General features: G+C 37.8%; 1 protein-coding gene across 14 annotated transcripts in view; it reads right to left on the bottom strand.

The window, feature by feature from the left end:
* LOC144073199 (focal adhesion kinase 1-like) overlaps positions 1-20,323 on the bottom strand; it is a 36,144-nt gene that overhangs the window by 8,228 nt on the left and 7,593 nt on the right. For 6 of the 14 annotated variants that reach the window (XM_077598852.1, XM_077598851.1, XM_077598846.1 and 3 more), the window contains 26 exons: positions 19,176-19,462; positions 18,934-19,100; positions 16,737-16,824; positions 16,484-16,563; positions 16,313-16,375; positions 16,158-16,212; positions 15,402-15,542; positions 14,689-14,766; positions 14,325-14,432; positions 13,840-13,957; positions 13,569-13,599; positions 13,304-13,374; positions 12,921-12,938; positions 12,417-12,473; positions 11,450-11,470; positions 10,631-10,728; positions 9,913-9,997; positions 9,728-9,828; positions 9,515-9,630; positions 9,162-9,262; positions 8,982-9,071; positions 8,645-8,849; positions 5,521-5,632; positions 2,385-2,462; positions 2,073-2,261; positions 608-733 (listed from right to left, as the gene is read on the bottom strand). In XM_077598852.1, the coding sequence (XP_077454978.1) occupies positions 608-733; positions 2,073-2,261; positions 2,385-2,462; positions 5,521-5,632; positions 8,645-8,849; positions 8,982-9,071; positions 9,162-9,262; positions 9,515-9,630; positions 9,728-9,828; positions 9,913-9,997; positions 10,631-10,728; positions 11,450-11,470; positions 12,417-12,473; positions 12,921-12,938; positions 13,304-13,374; positions 13,569-13,599; positions 13,840-13,957; positions 14,325-14,432; positions 14,689-14,766; positions 15,402-15,542; positions 16,158-16,212; positions 16,313-16,375; positions 16,484-16,563; positions 16,737-16,824; positions 18,934-19,100; positions 19,176-19,418 (2,640 nt within the window). In that variant the 5' untranslated portion in view covers positions 19,419-19,462. The remainder of the gene's footprint in view (positions 1-607; positions 734-2,072; positions 2,262-2,384; positions 2,463-5,520; positions 5,633-8,644; positions 8,850-8,981; positions 9,072-9,161; positions 9,263-9,514; positions 9,631-9,727; positions 9,829-9,912; positions 9,998-10,630; positions 10,729-11,449; positions 11,471-12,416; positions 12,474-12,920; positions 12,939-13,303; positions 13,375-13,568; positions 13,600-13,839; positions 13,958-14,324; positions 14,433-14,688; positions 14,767-15,401; positions 15,543-16,157; positions 16,213-16,312; positions 16,376-16,483; positions 16,564-16,736; positions 16,825-18,933; positions 19,101-19,175; positions 19,463-20,323) is intronic. The other 8 variants (XM_077598854.1, XM_077598855.1, XM_077598849.1 and 5 more) reach the window with 4 other exon arrangements.

Genomic DNA, 20,323 nt, shown 5'->3' with positions numbered 1-20,323 from the left:
TTTGCCTCGTATCGTAGCAACGAAGATCCTTGTTTCATTATGATTTATGTGTAAGTACTTTTTAAACTAGCTCAGGCAGTCCTGCATTTTTTTCCCTTTTTATCCACGATAACAAGAGGCCTAGGCACACATGGATTCTACAAAGTGAGTAATGTTGAGGGAAAAAAACAGTGGAATTTGACAGTTTTGGGCCATGAGTTTGACCATAAAAATCCAAATATTAATGCTGACATTAATTTAAAACCTCAAATTAGGAACAATTGTGAGCTATGAGAAATAGAAGAGCTAAGGGAAGAAGCTATTGGCCAAAATTGCAATCCAAAGTAATCACATTACAGTACTTCTGTTTAGATGTGATTGTGTTCTTCAGCCAAAACAACAACAGCAGTTGTAATCAAAATGAAAGTTAGAACCACTCAGGTAACAATAACACTGATCAAGTTCACACTCAAATGGGTGTCATAATTAACATACCATTGTAAAATGAGGTTATTTAAAACAATACTCTTATGTGACGCATTAGGTGAATAAAAACAACATTTTTTGTTTATCTATATCTATATTTCCATTCTGTTGGGCTACTGTGTAGTATAGTATTGTGTGTTACCAGCAGCCTTTCCTCCTGCTCCAGCCACCTCTGATCCTCCACCATCTGCTGCTGCTGTATCATCAGCTGTTCCTCCATTAACAGGCACTGCTGGCCTACACACTGCTGCATGTCTATTTCCCTGTCCTACACACAAACCAGACATACGCACAAAGATGCCACAGGCATGCAAAAGACAAACAAAATAAAAGACAGCACACAGCCAACATGCAGCATAGAGACACAGATGAAGACAAACATGGGCACAGACACAAACACAAAACGTGAACTGATGAGAAACAGCAGGAACACAGTGGGCTACGACAATGGAAAAAAATGGATGCGTATGGGTTGTGTGACGTTTACCTGCATGTTTAATGAACATAGAGGAAATACCGGGATTTCGGTTAACATGAGCGAAAAACATTATTCTTTTCTCAAGTATATCTATATACTTTTGGGGGTAGTGTATTTATAACTCTGCTGTCACCTGTTCATGAAAGGGTTAATATGACCTTGACTCTTTTAAATGCATGTCCAACTACTGACTATAGTTCAAATTTGAAAAAATTTATATAACAAACCGACTTTTTCTCCTAAGACCCAAACTCTTGGAAGGCCTGCATTTTTATTTTCTCTTTGATATTTAGGCTAATTGGGACCTGATCAGTGTTCCCTCTAAGCTGCGCGCGTGCGCAATTGCGCACTACTCTCGTCCTCGCTGCGCAGCAGCAATCATATGGCGCGCAGTAAAAAAAAAAAAAAAAATCGGATTTTTTTTTTTTTTTTTTTTTTTTTTTTTTTTTTTTTTTTTTTTTTTTTTTTTTTTTTTACCCCTTTCCCCATGATGGCGCCGTTTAAGCGGCAGCAAGTGGCAGTAGCTCTGTCCACTTATGTTTTTCGTGTTTTACAGCATGTTTTACATGAAAAATGGACAGGTCGCCGAATGGACGTTCCGCCGAACGTTCATTCGGCGACCTGCCCGTCTGTCAAACGTCCGTCGGCGAAACGTCCGTCGGCGAAACGTCCGTCGGCGAAACGTCTTTAGGCGAATCATCCGAGTACCGATGATGTCGCTCACACTGGTACTCAGTGCGCTCAGGGAGGTTGACTTTCTGCTCAGACCAACGAAAAATTAGAGGGAACATTGGACCTGATGAGTGTAAAAACAAAGAATTATCTTTTTAAATGCTGTGGTTCCTGAGAAAAATGATGTCCACATCATAAGTGGATGCCAGGCCCTTGTAGGCCAAATTTTAACATTGTACTCTTGTGACAACCACACATGTGGACGCCAGATCGTAGGAGGTTAAACTATGTTGGAGAATAGTTGGGTATATGCTAGGCAAGGCATAACGATAACTTTTGGGGGTAGTGTATTTGTTTCTGCATTGAATTGTAGATTTTGCCTTGTAACTTGTGTGGAGTAACTTGCTTTGTCAAACATCAGAAAAGACAAAAACTCAAAGTCAAATGGGTCTCTCACCTCCATACCCGAACTCCAATGTGCCATGTCCTGTCCATGTGCCTGAGGAAGGTGTTGTACATGCGAGTGTGCATGGACATGGTGGCGTGGATGCGTGTGAGCATGATGCGTCTCCAACATTGTAGACTGTGGGGGGTAAAGAGCACTTGGCACTGATGGGAGCGTGTGGGGGCCAGGGTAACCTGCCATCTGATAAGTAGGAAGAACAGGGATACTGCCATGAGTTAAGACAAAATGCTCATAGTTTCATATTTTAATAAGCAAATTACATTTTCTACATAGTTGACTTGAGGATGAAGCTGATTAGTATACCTGGTAATGTCCAGGGTGCTGAGCACTAGGGTAATAGCCTTCGCTGGAGCGTGGACTGGGGTAACCGGGTCTACTAGGCTGTGGTCAGAGAAAGACGACACAGTTCGTACATTGAGTTTCTTTTAACTGGAATAATTGTGAGAGCCCAAAAATATGAGCCATGCACACAAACAAAGACATTCCCGTTTTGTCTCGGTTTTAACTGCCAAAGGAATAAGAACAAAGAATGGATAGAATTACAGCGGGCTGTTAGTTTTAGCAACAAGCGTATCAAAAACACTACTAGTTAGATGCATTATAATGTTACGCCTATGTAACATTATAACAGGGAGTGTTGGAAGACAATGACATCAGCTGTCAAAACCATAAACTACTAGCCTAAATAGTTTCAACCCTTTTACCAGACAATTTTCTTTTTGCTAAGAACACCATCTACTGGTGGATGATTGTAGAGGCTTCAAACTAGGTGACAATATATTATGGCAATATATTTCGGACAGCAACCTATATGATGCAATTTTGGAAAAAAATGTTATGTTACTAGTAAACTGATAAAAAAAATTGTTGGGACTCAAACATCATGAAATGATGACCATTTTAGATACTATAAACGTGCTCAAATTGTTTCCGTGCCTTCCAATAACTTAAAAAGAGAAGAAAACAAATGGGTTGGGTTGTAGAACTGAAGATTTGTGACACCGTTGATTGCTTCCACACAGACACATTGATCATCATAAAGTTGAAAGTGCTGTGCTGACACACTGAAACACTATTGCCACAATCACGACAGAACCAGTCTAGAGTGTGGGTTGTAAATATGTATGATATGTATGATGATATTATTCAATGTTGTTTCCCCACACCCTTCTGCAACGTTAGATGTATTAAAAGGCTGTTTAAAATGACTGATAACTAACAAAGATTTTAAATGTGTCCACATAGCCCGCTAAAATTAAACACGGATGGTGATTCTGAATTCAAAAGATTATTTGATTTGAGTTAAGACTTCGCCATCGAGCACAAAAATTATCCATAACTCTATTAACATTTGGTCCCTTGGATTAAGAGTAACATTATGAAATTGTTTGCATTTATATAGAGCAAGTGGAACACAGATTTAGACAGACATTCCGAGTAAGCTAAACATAGAGAGTGATAATCTGAGGACACATCAGCACAAAGCCTGACACAGACAAAAACAAACTATCCTGAGATGAAACGCCATGAAGGTCAATCAAGTACACGCTGGCAGGCTGCGTATAATAATGCTGAATGCTCAGTGATTCTGGTTTTGGCAAGAAACTTTCAAAGTCAATCCAATAAAATATGAATAATTAAAGAGCCGGATGACGTTACGGTTAAACGGAATAGAATATGCCCATGCTAAGCATGCAGCAAAACTTGCCCAGATTTCATGGAAATGTGAGCCTTTAACTGTCATTTCCACAAGCAACTAATTGTTCTGTGCGTGTTAATTGTAAATCTGCATCACCTGCCTGTAATTGTCTGTGATTGGCTGGCGTGCAGGACGCGAGACAAGATGCATGAGTAGTTAAGAAAGGGTCTGGCCTTGGCTTGGGTGGCTGATTGGTAAACAGAGTACAATCAGAGGGCATTGAGATTATTTTGTCAGAGTGTTGAATAGGGAGTGACAGGGACCTCCCACATTGCAGCTGGAGTTTTGAGGCAAGATTGAAGTGAGTCATAGGATTAGTTGGGAAGCCGGGCAACAAATCAGTTCCATGTTGGGAATTGATTTTATGCTTGGCGTTCTGGAGGTTGAAGGCCCAAGGATCTGATAAGATGCAGCTCTGTTTAGTAGGACTGGAAAGCAAAGGGAGTTGAGTTAAGTGTCCTATGAAGGATTGAGAGTCGTTTGTTTTAGAAAAGGATGAACAAAGCAAGTGATTGTCAATAGTGGGGTTTGATTTGAGGGCGCATCTGCCATTGGGCGGGGTTCCTGAATTTTTATGTTGAGGGCAAAAGCTAGTATAAGACGGCATGGGAAAGTGGGGGACTGAATGGTTCTTGTAAAGGCAGCAACTGGTATAGGTTTTGTCGTAAAAAAGAGGTAACTCAGAAGGAAAAGTGAAACAATGATGAGAAAATACATGGGATGACATAGGAGGAGGAATGGGAGAGGTGTGGTAGGTCGATGAGGCAGGAGAGTTTCCAAAGCAGAGTGATAGCTGTGAGGCAAAGTGCTGATATTGGTGGCAATGGTGAGGAGAGGAAGCAGACAGAGAATCCAGACTCAAGGTGGGCTGCAGGGAAGGATGATGACTGGGCTGCAAATACAATAGAAAGGAAAAAGGTAGAGGAGCAAAAAAAGCCTATGAAATGATAAAGGTGTGTGAGAGAACCACCAAGGAAAAGAGGGACTTCCAACCAGTGTTTTGGGAAAAAATCCTATTGTTTAAATAGTATAGGATATGTTCAGTCAAAGAATTTGATAAATAGACAACTGCAGTACTCCTTGATACTAAAATATGCATTATAATGCCTTCCAATCTTCTCAATATGATGTATTGTTTTTATGAATTTGCATCATGGGTTCTTCTTTCAAACCACGAGTATGAGTTAGCAGATGTTAACAGCAGGGGAACGGCTTTAAGGAGGGATTAAGTAGCCAGCAGCTGAGCAACAAGTAGGGAAAGGGTTTGTGGAAGGTTTGGGTTAGGGTTTCTGACTCATGAATTGCAAGTGGTAATGTCACATTTTCCAGTCACAGTACTTTGGAATATCTGCGGTCTAATAGGAATCTCCTCCTCAGTGGTGCTTTGAGTAGTAAATTGTATGGGAGCATTATGATAAAGAGCAAGCATCATTAATCCAAGGAAGGCAGATAAATGCTGAAAATTGACAGGTAAAGTGGACACGGTAGTCAAAAATCAGGAAAAGAGAAGAGAGTACCGTGACTTTTGGACTATAAGCCTCTGCTTTGTTTGCCGTTTTACTTCGAACATGTGGTTTATATTTCAGTACTCTTTTAAAAAAATATATGTTTACAGACTAATTAATACTCAGTGAAGTGCAGTTTGAATTTTAAAGAAAAAAATCTTGGAAAATTCTGTGGGTGGCCCTTAAAGTCAGGTGTGTCTTATAGTTTGAGTAGTAGTATTAGTAGTTATTTTACCTTTGGTGGTGCTTCATCAGACCCCCCTGAGTCCCAAGATACAGTGACCTGCCTCCTCATTTCCATCCTATTCCTTTCTTTCTGCTGGGCCTTTTCCTCTTCTAGTATGGTACTGCAAGAAGGGAGAAAAGACAAGATAACAACAGTGTTTCTGCTGCCTGATAACTGCTGCAGTCAGGTAGCTGAAAGAACACCCTGTTCTCTATGGTGATGCCATCTCTTACCTCTAAAAGTGGTATTAATCACACTAGAGATTTAGTCTGGTGGTGATGAAGTCCCTTCAAAATTCTCTTTCTTGATCAAAAGTTCAAATTAACAATTGTAACTAAAAGCAGAATAGCATCTGAATTCAACAGAAGCAATAAATTCCTCAGGAGTACAGTCTATGATATACACATTTACAATCATAGAATGGTTAAAAAAATCCTGTTCCACTGTGCCAAGTGCCATAATAATTAATATGTTGAGAGCAAAGGTCAACCAGTTCAAAGAAATCCCTCTGCACCAGCTTTAACAACTGTTAACAGTGCACTCAAATTTCCTTCGTTTCCTTGTTACATGCGTTCATACTGACTTAGGAAAAAAACTACAAATTAAATCAGAAAGATTCACAAAACAAATGGGCACTTGAGGGCCAAAAACAGCTGTTGGACAATTCGGCACATGTTCTACTCCCATGCCTTCAACAAGACTAACTGCTATTTTGAGATACACAATCATCACCGCCTATTCTGCTGTCTCCCACCACCCTGTGTTTTTGTGTGACCTCCCACCTGTTCAAGTTTGTCTCTTTGTAAGTCATGTCACTTATTTTTTAAATACACCCTTTTACACGTGTCAGTTGGGCATTCCCAGTTAGGTATAAGAGCCAAATCAGGCATTGGAATTTATCATTTCAATGCATATGTACTGTGGTGTGCCATTTGCCTTTTTCAACTGCGGAGTACCCAGAGAAAACCCACGCAAGCCCGGAGAGAACAAACTCTACACAGTGAGGAACGACCTGGGATTGAAGCCTCAACCCCATTACTGTACGTAAGGCTGACGCGCTAAACACTCGTCCACCGGGCTGCCTTTCAAGAGTAAATGGTTTATCATTTTGGAGCACATTAACACCCCATCATCACCAACACCCCACTACCATCTTAAAAAACAAGTTCTATTTATCAACATTGATCAGGAAGACAGCTGAGTCTTGCATTTGTCACTTTTCGACATTATTTAAATATGAAAAGGAAAATCCCTGCTGCATTGCAGATGCTCTTAATGTTTAATCAACTCCTACTAGTTTGAATGCCTTATGTTGTTAGGTATAGTCAAAGGAGACGGAAGAAGGGCAAATATGCATTAGTTTCAAGACCATTTCTAAACCAAAAAAATTCAGTATTATTCATTAATATTGTACAACCCCAAAGACAGGACATCCTGATATATTGTGTCATACTTAACTAACTTCAGTAGGCACTGAATATGTTAGAAACAAGCAAATTGGGAAAATATTTCTCACAGTATTTGAATTTGTTAATCTTTGAAAGGCAGGCAAAAAAGCCAAGGCATTACCTCAAGAGCAGGACAACATAATCGCAGCAGACAATATCAACATTTACAGCCAATAAAATCCACAAATGAAGTACTAAGCAAAGAAAAAAAAACACAAACCCAGGATCACGAACACGACAGCTAGTATGTTCTGGCAAGTTGACTGGAAAATGCTATAATGCAGTAGTAAAAAGATCATGCATCTCACTGTACAAGTAAAAGAAGCCTTTTACTATCAGAGAAGAACTCTACTAAAGACCCGCTTACTCCGTTCTTTCTTGAACTCATTCTCTCTCACTTTTCTGTGTGTCTGTTTTTGTTGGCAAGCTTTAGACCCTGGCAGCTGCCCACTGTGTAAACACGCACACATGCATACAGGAGTGCGCTCACACCCCCCCACACACACATGCGCTCCTCTGTCTAGGAAAACTGTCATGGAAGCTGAGCACAGCATATTTGGCAGACACGACCTATAATTGATAATATGATATAAATGCTTTCCAGACCAATTGAGAACATAACCCGCCTCAACCTTTAAAAGCATAATTTTCCTAGGAAATGCAGCCAATAACTTGCACAAGAATAAATGACTGCCTCAAACAAAAACAACAATGCCAACAAAATGAAGGATTGGAGATTTGGGCTATTTCACACTGCTTTCAGGGTATTAGGACAAGCTATCAAAGACCATCGGTATTTGTTCAAGAGTAATGGAGCTAACTTAACTTCCTTAAAGTTTGGCAGAAATGAATGAAAACTGTTAGACCACGATGACACAGGATTTAACCACAATTTGGAAGAAATGGGCGTAATAGAGTAAGAAAAAACGTTCGCAAATAAAACAAGAGTTATTACGCTGAGTATTTACTTGTCATGCTAGTTTGGATAAACTCAAAACCACAGCAGTCCAATATGCATGCATATTTTCTTACTTTTGTGCATGGAAGTGAGAAAGAAAAGATGTAAACGCATTTGGTGTTGCGCTATACTGTACTTTTTTCTTTTAAATATAATGTAATTGTGCAAAAACTCCCATTAATGCCAAAGTAGAAACATTTTGTTATTGCTATACGGCATAATCTGTCACTGTTGGTATCATGAATAAATGTAAAAATCACTGTGATTAAATGAAAAAGAAAGCGATTCTGGCAAGTGAATGAATAGATATTAGTTATAATTGGGGTTCAATTCAATACTCAGCGTGACTACATTAACCCGCAGTGGCACCTGCTGTTTAAAACATGTAATAACATTTAACTACCGTATTTAATCGCATATAAGCCATTTTTTTTCGGACAAAAAAGGATGACTGAATTGAAGGTACAGCTTATATGCGTATAAAAAGTCGAAACTGCACAACTGTACAAAACTGCAAGTTGACAACGCCATAACACCATAACGTCATGATGCCATGGCACAAGTCAATGCGGCCGATACAGTAATTTATTTCAATATAGAGAAAAGATAAACAGATAAAACGCTAAACAAAATTTATTTTGACGTCTATGAATGAAATTAAAAAAAAACTTGAAGCATGATTTTTTTGGGGCACCAATCAAAGGCAAACATATCAGGAAAAACATACCTGAGTTGTGTTTTCAGTTCATTGAAACGTGGTCTCTTGCTAGGGTCATACGACCAACACTTTGTCATCAAGCTGTACAGTGTAGGGGGGCACTGAGGAGGCATAGCCAGACGTTCGCCATTCTCTATCCTCCCAATGACGTCGTTGTTTTTTACACCTTGGAAAGGCTTGATTCCATACATCAGAATTTCCCACATGCAAACACCTACGGAAAGCCAAAAAGAAACCATGACACGAATAGAGAATTGGCACAGATAAAAGGTGACTAGCATCAACTATCATTCAAATTTATATCAATTTCACATCCAGTACTGTTAGTACTTAATGCGATACTTACCAAACATCCAGACATCGCTGGCTGTAGTAAATCTTCTAAAGTTGATTGACTCAGGAGCCATCCATTTAATGGGCAGCTTACCCTTTGATGCTGTGAAAGTAGAAGAACTGTTTAACATGAATATGTTGCCAGTTAGGCATCTCGCAAAAAATAAAAAACGAATGGAGGTGCTGCTCTAACCTTTGTAGTAAGAACTGTCTTCCATGTACCTTGACAGACCAAAGTCACCCAGCTTCGCACAGTCAACAGTAGATACCAGGACATTCCGTGCTGCTATATCCCTGAAAACAAGAAACAGACCTGATCCCAGGTACTATGTAGCAATAATAATTAAGTCATTGTCATACAGAGGCCAGAAACTATGTAATTAAATGTGCAAATCTATGAACAGCAATAACAATTGTAGTTCAAATTGTTCAGTATGCGCATAGTAAAAATGTACAGAAGTTTCATTTAGTGTAATTCAAGGTACACACTACTATTTTTTTCCAGGAATAAAGTCACGATGGAATAAATAAATAAAGTCAACACACCTGTGCACAAAGCGTTTGCTCTCCAGGTAGGCCAATGCTGTGCTGAGCTGGTGGGAGAACAAGATGAGAGTGGCCAGGTCTAGACTGTACTTTCTCACTTGCAAGAAAGAACGTAACTAGGGAGGGCACAAAAAAGCATTAGCGAGGAGCACACTAGACCACTAGAGACCATAATTCTCTTTAACATCTTTCTATATGTAACAATGATCTTACCTCTCCCAGTGTGCACAGCTCCATGATTATCCAGACTGGATTTTCTGTAATGACACCCATCAGCTTCACAATGTGAGGGTGGTCAAACTGACGCATGGTTACTACAGGCGGGACGAGATTGCATTAGAACTCTGCAAGCTTCTAAAGATAAACATTTTCCTTGTCTTCGCCACACAAATGCTTACAAGCTTCTTGGAGAAATTTCTCTCTGACACTGTCTGACGTTGAATTTTTACACGTCTTTACGGCCACAGACAATGCTGGATTTTCCTGGAGAACAGACACATTTCGAACATTAAGACCAAATATACAAAACACTGCTGTAGGCAACCAAACAGTTCCATAATTAAAAGATTGGTTCATTTTTATTGTTATGGATGTTTGAAGACTTCAAATTAATTAACACTGTTCCTTTCAAATGGATAAAATTAACATACTGTCAGAATGTGTTTTGATTTGTTTGTTGTATAAAAAGAATAAGAGGATCAAACGAGGCTCCGATAATTAATGGCGTATACATGCAATCCAAAGCTAAGGAAAAGAGGATCTAAGCTAAATGAGAGTAATACTCATTAGAATTGTTTAGGGATTTGAATTTATTCTCAAATTAGAAAATTGACAGTAACTGTAGCCATGGGACCATTAGAAGTGGAGTCTATCTAAATAAAGAGATTTGGATTTAAGCTTCTTGAAGTCACCATGCACTGAAAGCTTTTGAACGTGATGTCACACAAAAAAATCATGTCCTTTTGTTCTCTTTTGTATGTCATTATTCAAACAGAAGTGATCTGGCACCAAGCCCTTTTGTAGGATAGACACCTCTGTGGTCGACACAACCTGAAAGATGAGCTCAAGCCAGATGCTAAAAATATATTTTCCCATATATTCTCTGTGTGTACTTACTGGGCTGATGTAAACTCCTTGGTGGACATCCCCAAATTGACCTTCACCTATGCAGCGGCCCAGTTCTATACGATCCCGTTGAATTTCATAATCCTGCGCTGAATATACAATATACACATAAACACAAGCACACACAGACAGGAAAAGACAATTAACTACCAACAAATATTACAAGACCCACACACATTCACTAAGCTTGTCAGAGCACAGCACAAAGAGTGGTCATTTGCATGTGTTTATGTGAGCACATTATTCGCATAAACCATTGTAGTCTATGCAGGGTGCAATAGGTTTTGCACTGTAGCATCAGCAAATGTACATTATTTGCTGGTAAGTTTAATAATGGATAAATGGATAAGGTATTGAATGAATGTATCCATCTACTCTGGCAAGCTTGGTAACAATTTGCATGCAACAACCGCTTCAGCAATTCATGCCGAGCATGCCATATAGCAAAGTTTAAATTTAGGAGTAAGAGTATGATGTGACAAATAATTCTATGAGTTTAACTCAGATGGGAATGCTTGGGCTGAGTTTATTAATGTCAAAGTAACTGATCCATAGATACTTAATTTGTTTCGAGAAAATTCATTGCAAAATTATAACTGTAACATCCACAAGTTAATTTTTTTTTCACCAATGTGGCCACAAAGTAACAACAAAAATGTGAAGACAAAGAGGGCTGGGTTTGGACATACTACAGTACGTTCAGATATTAATTTAAAATTGCAGGCAGACGTTAAACGAGGATCACAACAACCACCAAATCAAAAATGCCACCACAATATAACTAGTCATATTGTATGTTCAAATCATTACCTTGATCTAGTCCATAGTATTCTGGGGAAATTGGTTTTTTGATAAGAGAAAAAACAACTATCCGTGAGTACATTGAACACCATACTTGGAATATTTCTGTGATTTTTGATTTGACAGAAATTATCGGTAAATTAATTTTAAAAAGCTCCCCTAGGAGTGCTTCCAAAAGTCTTCACAATGTAAGACTTGACTAATGCATTAATTATGGTTACCAACAAACAACACATTAATCTAACCTGTCCTACACTATAAAAAAATGAAACCTTTAAAAAGTTGCCCCATTTCAGATTTCAAGTCTTCTTTGTAACTTTTTGGGAGTATTTGTAACTCATATCATATTAACACTTTTACTTTGTAAAAAAAAAAAAAAAATCCGCACTTCATTTATAAAATTATAAGACAAAACTTACTCACATTTGGGTTACACTCATGTACTGTACAAAGTCCAGTTTATTTAAAACAAAATCAGTTCTTCTCAGTTAAATTAACTTTTGTTTACTTGAAGTAATTTATGTTATACGTATTATGTTTTGTACATTGTCTTATGGGTTAAGTTAACTTGAGAAAGATTCCTCTTAGGTCTTGTGACACCCAACCAATATAAAAATACAATGTATGTCTATAAATATACAGAGACCATGAGTTTTTGGCACTTCCCATTACTAGACAAGATTACTTCATCCGACAAACGGAGGTTTCTTCCAACTTTTCTTTATTAATTTAAAGATAAGATTAAGGAGTTATTTACCTGGAGAGCAACAAACAGATAAAAAGCTGAAGTCAATCATAGATATCTATCCGGCTCCAATACACCCACATTCAAATGTTTTGAGACTTTCTCAAACTATTGAATGGTAAAGATTCTCAAAACCTTTGACCACATTTGTACTATACTTTCCATATCTTAATTTATAAATTATTATATAACCATATATCAGATAGTACTAATAATGAATGGACTACTTACTTGAAGGCATTGTATATGTATCTTCTTCATCTATGATCTCAGCGTAGTCGTCTGTTTCTGTAGAGGCAAAAAGTACAAAAATGATCAATAATGTCCTAAATAATAATGCAAAAATGTTGCAAAAAATAACAGGTGTAACTATAAATGTTAATTAAAGCACACATTTTCTAAAATCCAATATTTTTTTTTCATGATTGGACAGATTTACCTGTCCAAAAGAATGCCACCATATCCAACTGGGAGCACATGTGCAACAATTACCATCAAATTAAAGTGCACACTAGTAAAGAGGACACAAAAGAGTGATGTGCGGTGCCTGAGAGGCAGACACAGAGGAAAAGGGAGGGATGGAAACACTTGTTCTTTCCAGAATGTGTCACAAAAACAGGTTGCGTCATGGAGAAAAATGCCATCAGTAACATGTTACATATGCACAGGAAGGAATCTTTAAAAACACGAGGTACTATCAAATTAAGTAGGAATGTAAAAGAAATGATGTTTTACCATCGCCACTATTATGCCCTGTAGAGCCCGCATGCACCGAGAAATGCATAAAAAGAAGAAAGAAGAGAATTCATAAGATTAGAATACATGAGCAGTAAGATCCAATATCTTGTTTGGCACAGATTCTATTCTTGTGGTCATTTTCACAATAAGGTATGTTACTGGGAGATAGTCAGAGGTGAAGAAACTGAAGAAAAAAAACCCTGTCAAAGCTAAGTGGCAGTGACTAAAGCTCTTCATCCAAACATATGGTGAGAGAGAGACTCTTCACTGTGCACACAGTGGAGGCTTTGTAGGGGAGCAAAAGGACACACACTCAACAGTCTATTCAGAACATTAAACTTGGCAGGGGGGTTACAGCTAGAGAAGATGATGTTTTCTACCTGACACACAAACTGCTCTGGTTCGTACTCCTTCCATCCGTTTCTCCATCCGTCTCTCATGATTTGATACTCTGCAAAATAAAGTTAAAACCTGCCATGTCGAATGGGAATCTGAATATAGTTTTTAGATGTTCCATAGGAGAATGGTAGTATCGTATCAAAATGAACATTTTTTAATGAATACCTAGTTTGTTATAAATGTTAGCAATATTTTGCACAGAAGCTGTATTTAAATCAAGTGTGGTACACTCGGTGCCATACTTACTTTGGGATGGATGGTAGCGCTCTGTCACCCTCTGCAAAAAAAAAAAACTTTGACAGATAGCAGTGCTGGAAACTTATTTTTAGAAAAATCCAAACACAAGACGGGTACTCAAAGTGACAGGCATTCCCAGTCAAAGGTTGCATTAACTATTTGGATGACTGCATTGTTGTATTATATTGATATGATTAAACATATCGACACAAATTCTTAATTCATCCAAACACAAGAAAATTACTGCATTGGCAATGATGGAATAGGCATTGTGCCCTACCTTTATGTACTCTAATGATGAAGGAGCGATTCGTTGAGGAGAAGAGTCGACAGTAACCATCAATCAAGTCAGCCATGTTTTCTGCTGTTGTCAGCGATACTGTAGTGACTGTGAGAGGCTGCACATCCAGACACAAAGAAAAACAATCTGACAAGCAGTACAATTTTATAATATACCACTAAAAACTAGGTATGTGATAAGGAAATGTATTTCCAATCGCACATTGTTATGCAACACGTTCAGTATTGACATACACATGCTGACATTGCCTACATCTTTACAGAAAACCCTCACTATGAGTTAAATTTGAAGAAAAATAATAATAATAATAATAAGGATTCACTGGCATGTGATAGAGCTTACACACATAGGTTACACAACAATTCTAATTATTTTTTGCCCCTATATTAAAACCTCTCATTATGACAAAGTCAATCACGTTATTGTGTGCGTGTTTGTATACACGAGTTAAAACATATTGTCACCTCTGGGGCCCCTGCTACGTTGAGCTGCAACATTCCTTTCCTGTCCTTTTCCTCTAAAGGTGAATACTGGATGGATTGAACCTGGTTGAAGTTGGCTAAGTGGGTAGGCTGGAGATGTGAACATAAAAAAATTCAAACTAATTGTGAGCAAGTATCTTTTGAAACATCAACATTAAAAAGAAAATGCTACCTTTACATTTTAGACAAACCAGTAGAGGGCAGTTTTAGCTCAACAGCTGAAAAACTAGCAGTAATACATTTACACTGACCTTGAATTTAACAACATGTAAAGTACATGGCACATAGTATTAAATATTATTGACTCTGAGTCCAGAGTCATGTAAAAGCTGTTGTTCATCCTTACCGTTGAGCCCTTGTCTGTGAGGTAGCTGATTCCTTCCTCTGGTCCAATTGCTAACTCAACTGATATTACCCAGCTTGACTGAAAAAACAGAGAGGAAAAAAATACAAAGTACGTATAACATTTCCATTTTTTTCTACATTTCTTTTTTTTCTCCACTCTATTGTCTGAAGATTTTGAATACAGTCTATACATAAAATTGTTCTGATTAGTTTGACACTGCCAATAATTTATATATATATATATATATATATATATATATATATATATATATATATATATATATATATATATATATATAAATAAATATAAATATATATATATCTATATATACATATATATATATATATATAAATATATATCTATATATACATATATATATACACTATATATGTATGTATATATTGGCTGTACTGTTCATCAATGCATTACCAAATTCTGTGTATTTTTAAGAAGGTTTTTTTTTCCATTATATCAATGTAAAGTTACACAATAAATAAGTACATGGTTGAATAACAGCCCTTTATGAGAAGTAGGACAAATGGAAATCGTTTACCTTGACTTTTTGTTTGGTTCTAGTAAGTCATTAACATAATAGCATTCCAATTTGTAAGCTAAATAAATTCCACCAGACTGACATGATACAACTGGGAAAACTGGGAATGACCTTCACACTTCTGAACAGTGAGCATTTATAAAATGAAAGTTTGCCCTACCCCCAATGCACATTTGAAGCACTCCTTGTCAAAGTGATAAATGGGAGAGATGATTTCAAAAAACTTGTGGATGCTCTGCTCATCGTTGAGGTTGGCAAACTGCTTAAATGTCTGCTGGATATGCTTACGAAGAGTCTTTGCCTGGTAATGAAAATGGTAAAAGAGAGAATTTTGAAGTAAAAATGGAATAATTATATGAAACCCCTTAAAATACAGTTGACTGCTGCAGACTAGCCACCCAATGCTGCAGCGGTTCTTTTGCCTGACTTTGGTGCAGGCAGCATGTGTTCAATTCCCACTTGGTGGTGGTGTGTTTGAGGGTGCGGATGGTTTTCTGTCAGTTTTGGGTGTAGTCCGCCTTTTGCCCGTAGTCAGCTGGGATAGGCTCCAGCACCCGCCTGACAAGGATAAGCGGCACTGAAAACGAATGATGAAGACTAACAGACTTGTGTTCAAAATTTACCCCTTCATATATTTTATTGCACATATCTCATGAGGAACTGAAGGGGAGCTAGAAACTGGAATGGTCTTCAGACAATCTGAAACCATATTGATGGCACGTAATTTAGATAAGTAAACATCTCAACACAGGCTGTCCTTGTGTGACTAAGAATGTGTTCAGCTTGATCCTAGATAATGCGGTATCCAAACATCAAGTAAAATATCCTTTGTGCCAACATTAATTCAACTAAACAGAAGGTTATGTGGCATTGACCAAGGACATTTCTGCTGTGGAACGCAGAGTGTTGATCTTACCTTCAGAGAGTCTAGCAGGCTTTTAGGGAAGAACCTTCTCAAACCAACATCTTTCCTGAAACAAAGAACAATGCCACAAAAAATATTTTCAAATTGACTAGACTATTTAACTAAATATTTATGAATATCAGACAATATAATTAAATAAATTTTACTCTAGTAGTTCATAGTTGGACTTCTTGTCAAGAGCATTTCCTGGCATATCTCTGAAGAACCGCCTGCATAGTTGAGAGATGATAGTGGTTAGAATCATCAGCAACCAAGTAGAAAATATCCAGCTCAAGGTGAAAATGTACTATTTGTGTCAATCAACACTGTTGTCTCACCTTATTTCTAGACAGCCTAGTTTCAAAGCAACCTCTTGATCCACTTGGTCGGCGATATGTTGCATGTAGTCACTCTTTACCTAATGAAACCAAGTGTGAAAGCACATTGTTCAAATTGGATAGGTCTGTATTAAAGTTTAGGATTTAAGACAGGAGGAATTGTGTTGTTTGGTGGAGTTTAGACGTGAGGAATTTAAAACCCTGTATTTTTGTTTATCTAATATTTACTCATTATTATATTATGATACCGTACCTGATGATAGAGATAGTTGAGCGAGGGTTTGTCTTCTGAGAAATGACTAAGGTAACCTTTGGGGAAATAGCGCATCCGCAGCTCATACCTAAAAATTGAAAAGATAAAATTAATGACTGTAAATCCCTGGCAGACTTTCACAAAGAGAATAAATGACTGCAACACCATGACTCAGGCAAAGGCCTTCCTTGGGTACCATATTGTCTTTTGACTACAGAACAAATACAGCAGCATTTTGCAAAAACATTTAATGTGGAAAACACTTGACACTACCCTTATATATAACAGTAGCGTTTCAAAGTCTAATAAAAAAATCCTTTTTGATTTGAAGGCCAAGACAAGATTTTGAAAAAAAGAATAAAATGTTCCTGCTCTGACTAACAGCCCGTAAATTACCACTAGTACAAATGGGCATAGGTGTAACAGATGTCGCATTTATTACAAAATGGCAGCACCTATGGGCTGTGTCATTTTCTGTGTTTTAACATTATTCTCTCTTTTATTTTAGTTCTAAGAAATTTCACATTTGCAAATGTAGGTTCTTTGAGCAGGCATCTTTCACATGATCGGTTTATACTAGGTCTTGTCTAGCCCTTTAAGTCTTCTTCATTGTCTCTTAATGACAAAAAAGGAAATCATATGCAGTCCCTTCTTAGTGAGTATCCTAATCTCAAAGCAATAGACTCATTTTATTATATTTAACAATGCATACTTCTCAAATATGCACAAAAATCTCGACGAGAACCTAGTTTAATATTTTTATGACAGTTTACTGACATCAAAACCCACATATATGAAGCTCAGCTGGCAGTGTCGATCATAATCTACAGTCGTACTGCAACTGACACAAAACAGCAACTACAATGGAGGACAATTGGGTCAGGAGAGTTGCGGGTGGGGATGCCCCAAGCATGCAAACTGATGGGAGAGAAAATGAAGGCTGAAAGCAAAATGAATAAGAAAACCTTATTCAATAATGAATGTAGAAAGATATGCCATGAAAAGGAAGATAAAATGAACATGTGGAAAAGCTGAGAGCCAGAGAAAAACAAAGTATGAGGGGAAAAAAATGAAGAGTGAGATCAAAGTACAAAATGGTAAGCAGCGCGGCCACATGAGACAGTTGGGAAAAAGTAAGCGAAGGGAGATAGAGGGGAGTGTGATACAGTCAGTCTATCCCCTAGGCTGCTGCTGCTGCCTCCGTTCTAACAATAGCTCAGCAGAAGCAGCTCCTTTGGGTTTGCAACAGCTACCCTCTGAGGCACGACTCTTCTGCTTCATGTTGGTAACTTCCCCATATAAAATTAATTCCAACAATGTCTGCAATGCCATTCAGTGAAAGATAATGTCAAACAGGTTTCATCCTTGAAAATCAGAGAGGACATCTGTTCATTAGCACCCATACAATGGGCCATTTTTCTTTAAAACATTTAATTTAAAACAAAGCTTAAATATAAAAGTACTGTAACGTGTTTTAGGCCTTTGAGGCAGTGGGACAAAGCTGCTAATCCTCACAGTATCTCCATTGTATAAAGAGAGAGGCAATAAGAGGAAAAAATACCTAGGGGTGTGATTGCACACTCATCTACCAAGGCCAGACTGTACACAATATTTGGTCCACAATAATGAAACGAGGATATACTGTTTTATCACTTTTAAGAAAATGAAAATGACAAAACCTCTGACTGGAAAAACTGGACATTTTTTTTGAAATTTGTCAGCCAAAACAATCTTTGTGTGTTTTTGAAGCACAATAACAGGACCACCATGAGTCAGAAAAGGAGAGACACAGTCCATCTAACACCGGTATATTTGACTGAAGTTTAGCTCAAAATACAACCCAACTCATTGGCCACACGTCATTTGTCATTGGTCATAGCAGTCTTGAGGAAAATATTTAGAGTGAAACAACAGAATATACTACTACTTACTGGGTTTCTAGTTCTTCTTTCTGTGTTCAAGTCATTAAAAGTATTTTTTGCTTTAACATACAAAGGAAAAGGAATATAAGTTGTGTCTCAGCAAAGTCCATCAAATTCAGTGAAGTACCCCTCCATGTCATGGGGGCCTTTTAAATATTTACTAGTATACCCATTAGTCATAATTCTAAAATATTGTACCCATAAGTCATACATTTTTTTTCTCTGTGTTGCGAATAGAGAGGTTCACTGTACAGAAGAATTTACAAAAATTGTACCTCCACTCCTCCTGTGGGTGCTGTCTCTCATATTTCTCTCTGACATGACAGACTCCCAAATCAGGATGTAACCAATGTCGTGCATCTGTGAGCAGATGGGTTAAACGTAGGCCAAGTGAAGTGACACAGCGCAATTTGTGTATTTCAGCTATCTTCTGAATGACTCCCTGTTGAAATATAAAGGAAAACCGTGAGGGGGAGATTGATATGATGACTGCCCGAAAATACCAACTATAACTTACCCTGACATCAGTGGCATCTCCATGTCTGATGTTACTCGCCCAGGTGCTTGGTTCACTATTTGTCTCAAAGTAGTGGAAGATCTTAAGAACCCTGTCCATAGAACCTGGAGTCCGCTCAAGACCACTAGAAGATCCACTGGTACCAATACCAGTACCACCAGAAACCCCAGAGCGGGATTTCACTCCACACCCAGCTGTTGTGGAGTGATTGAGATTGGGCTCCAAGTAGGAAGACGTTGCCATGCCTGAGTCAGATGTTCTTACTGGGGCTAGCCGGCCGTCATATTCTGTGGGAAAATGGAGAAGAAATGTAAAGAGAACATCGGATGAAATTTTATAAAATATAAACATCTGGATGTGCTGCATTGTTAACTTCAGGTATAAAGTATAATCTTGGATTGCATATGCGATTTTAGAAATTAGAAAGGCTTGTGATACATAAATCAACGATGGATTGGTGAATCAATTAAGCCTTAAAAAATGAAAGGAACTGTATGACATAATCCAATTACACTGAAATAACAGTGCTGGCTGGAGTTTCAGCTGCCTGGATGACTGAGATCACTATGAAAGAATACTCCTGGTAATATTGACAATTTACGCTCACTGCCTGTACTTCATGTTCTTTTAAAAACAAAGAAAACAGTTTACTTAAATTGCAGAATGTGAAATAATACAATATTTTAAACAGATAGGTTGGAGTTAAAGAGGAAAAAGTGATCAAATCCCCTAATTTAAAATATGAAGAATGTTAAATTACTAGGTATGGTTATCCACAGCAGACTTTAATGTCACTGGAGGTTGAAGGTAATGTTTCATGCAATAAATTGTAATGAGTTTGCAGCACTGACAAAATGCCAGACGCAAATATCCTGATTCATTACATAGTAGTAGTTTTACTAGTTTAGTCGTAGAGGTAGGCATATGCGTTTGGAAAAGAACCTAAACATATAGAACAAACACTGGGCGACTACATGTGTGTGTTATATAAGCTATGAGATGGCACGTCAGCAAATGAGTCAACAGCAACTCGGAAAAAAACACTGACACAAGGTCCTTTTAGAGAGACACAGTTCAACATACATAAATCAGGTGATTTTAAGTAAATGAATTCTTAACCACGAGGAAACACTTCTTTCCAAAAACTA

Source organism: Stigmatopora argus, chromosome 4 (genome assembly GCF_051989625.1).
Source record: "Stigmatopora argus isolate UIUO_Sarg chromosome 4, RoL_Sarg_1.0, whole genome shotgun sequence".
In the NCBI taxonomy this organism is placed as follows: Eukaryota; Metazoa; Chordata; class Actinopteri; order Syngnathiformes; family Syngnathidae; genus Stigmatopora; species Stigmatopora argus.
Note: the sequence above shows the minus strand (reverse complement) of the source record. Positions and strands in the feature narration are given on the sequence as shown.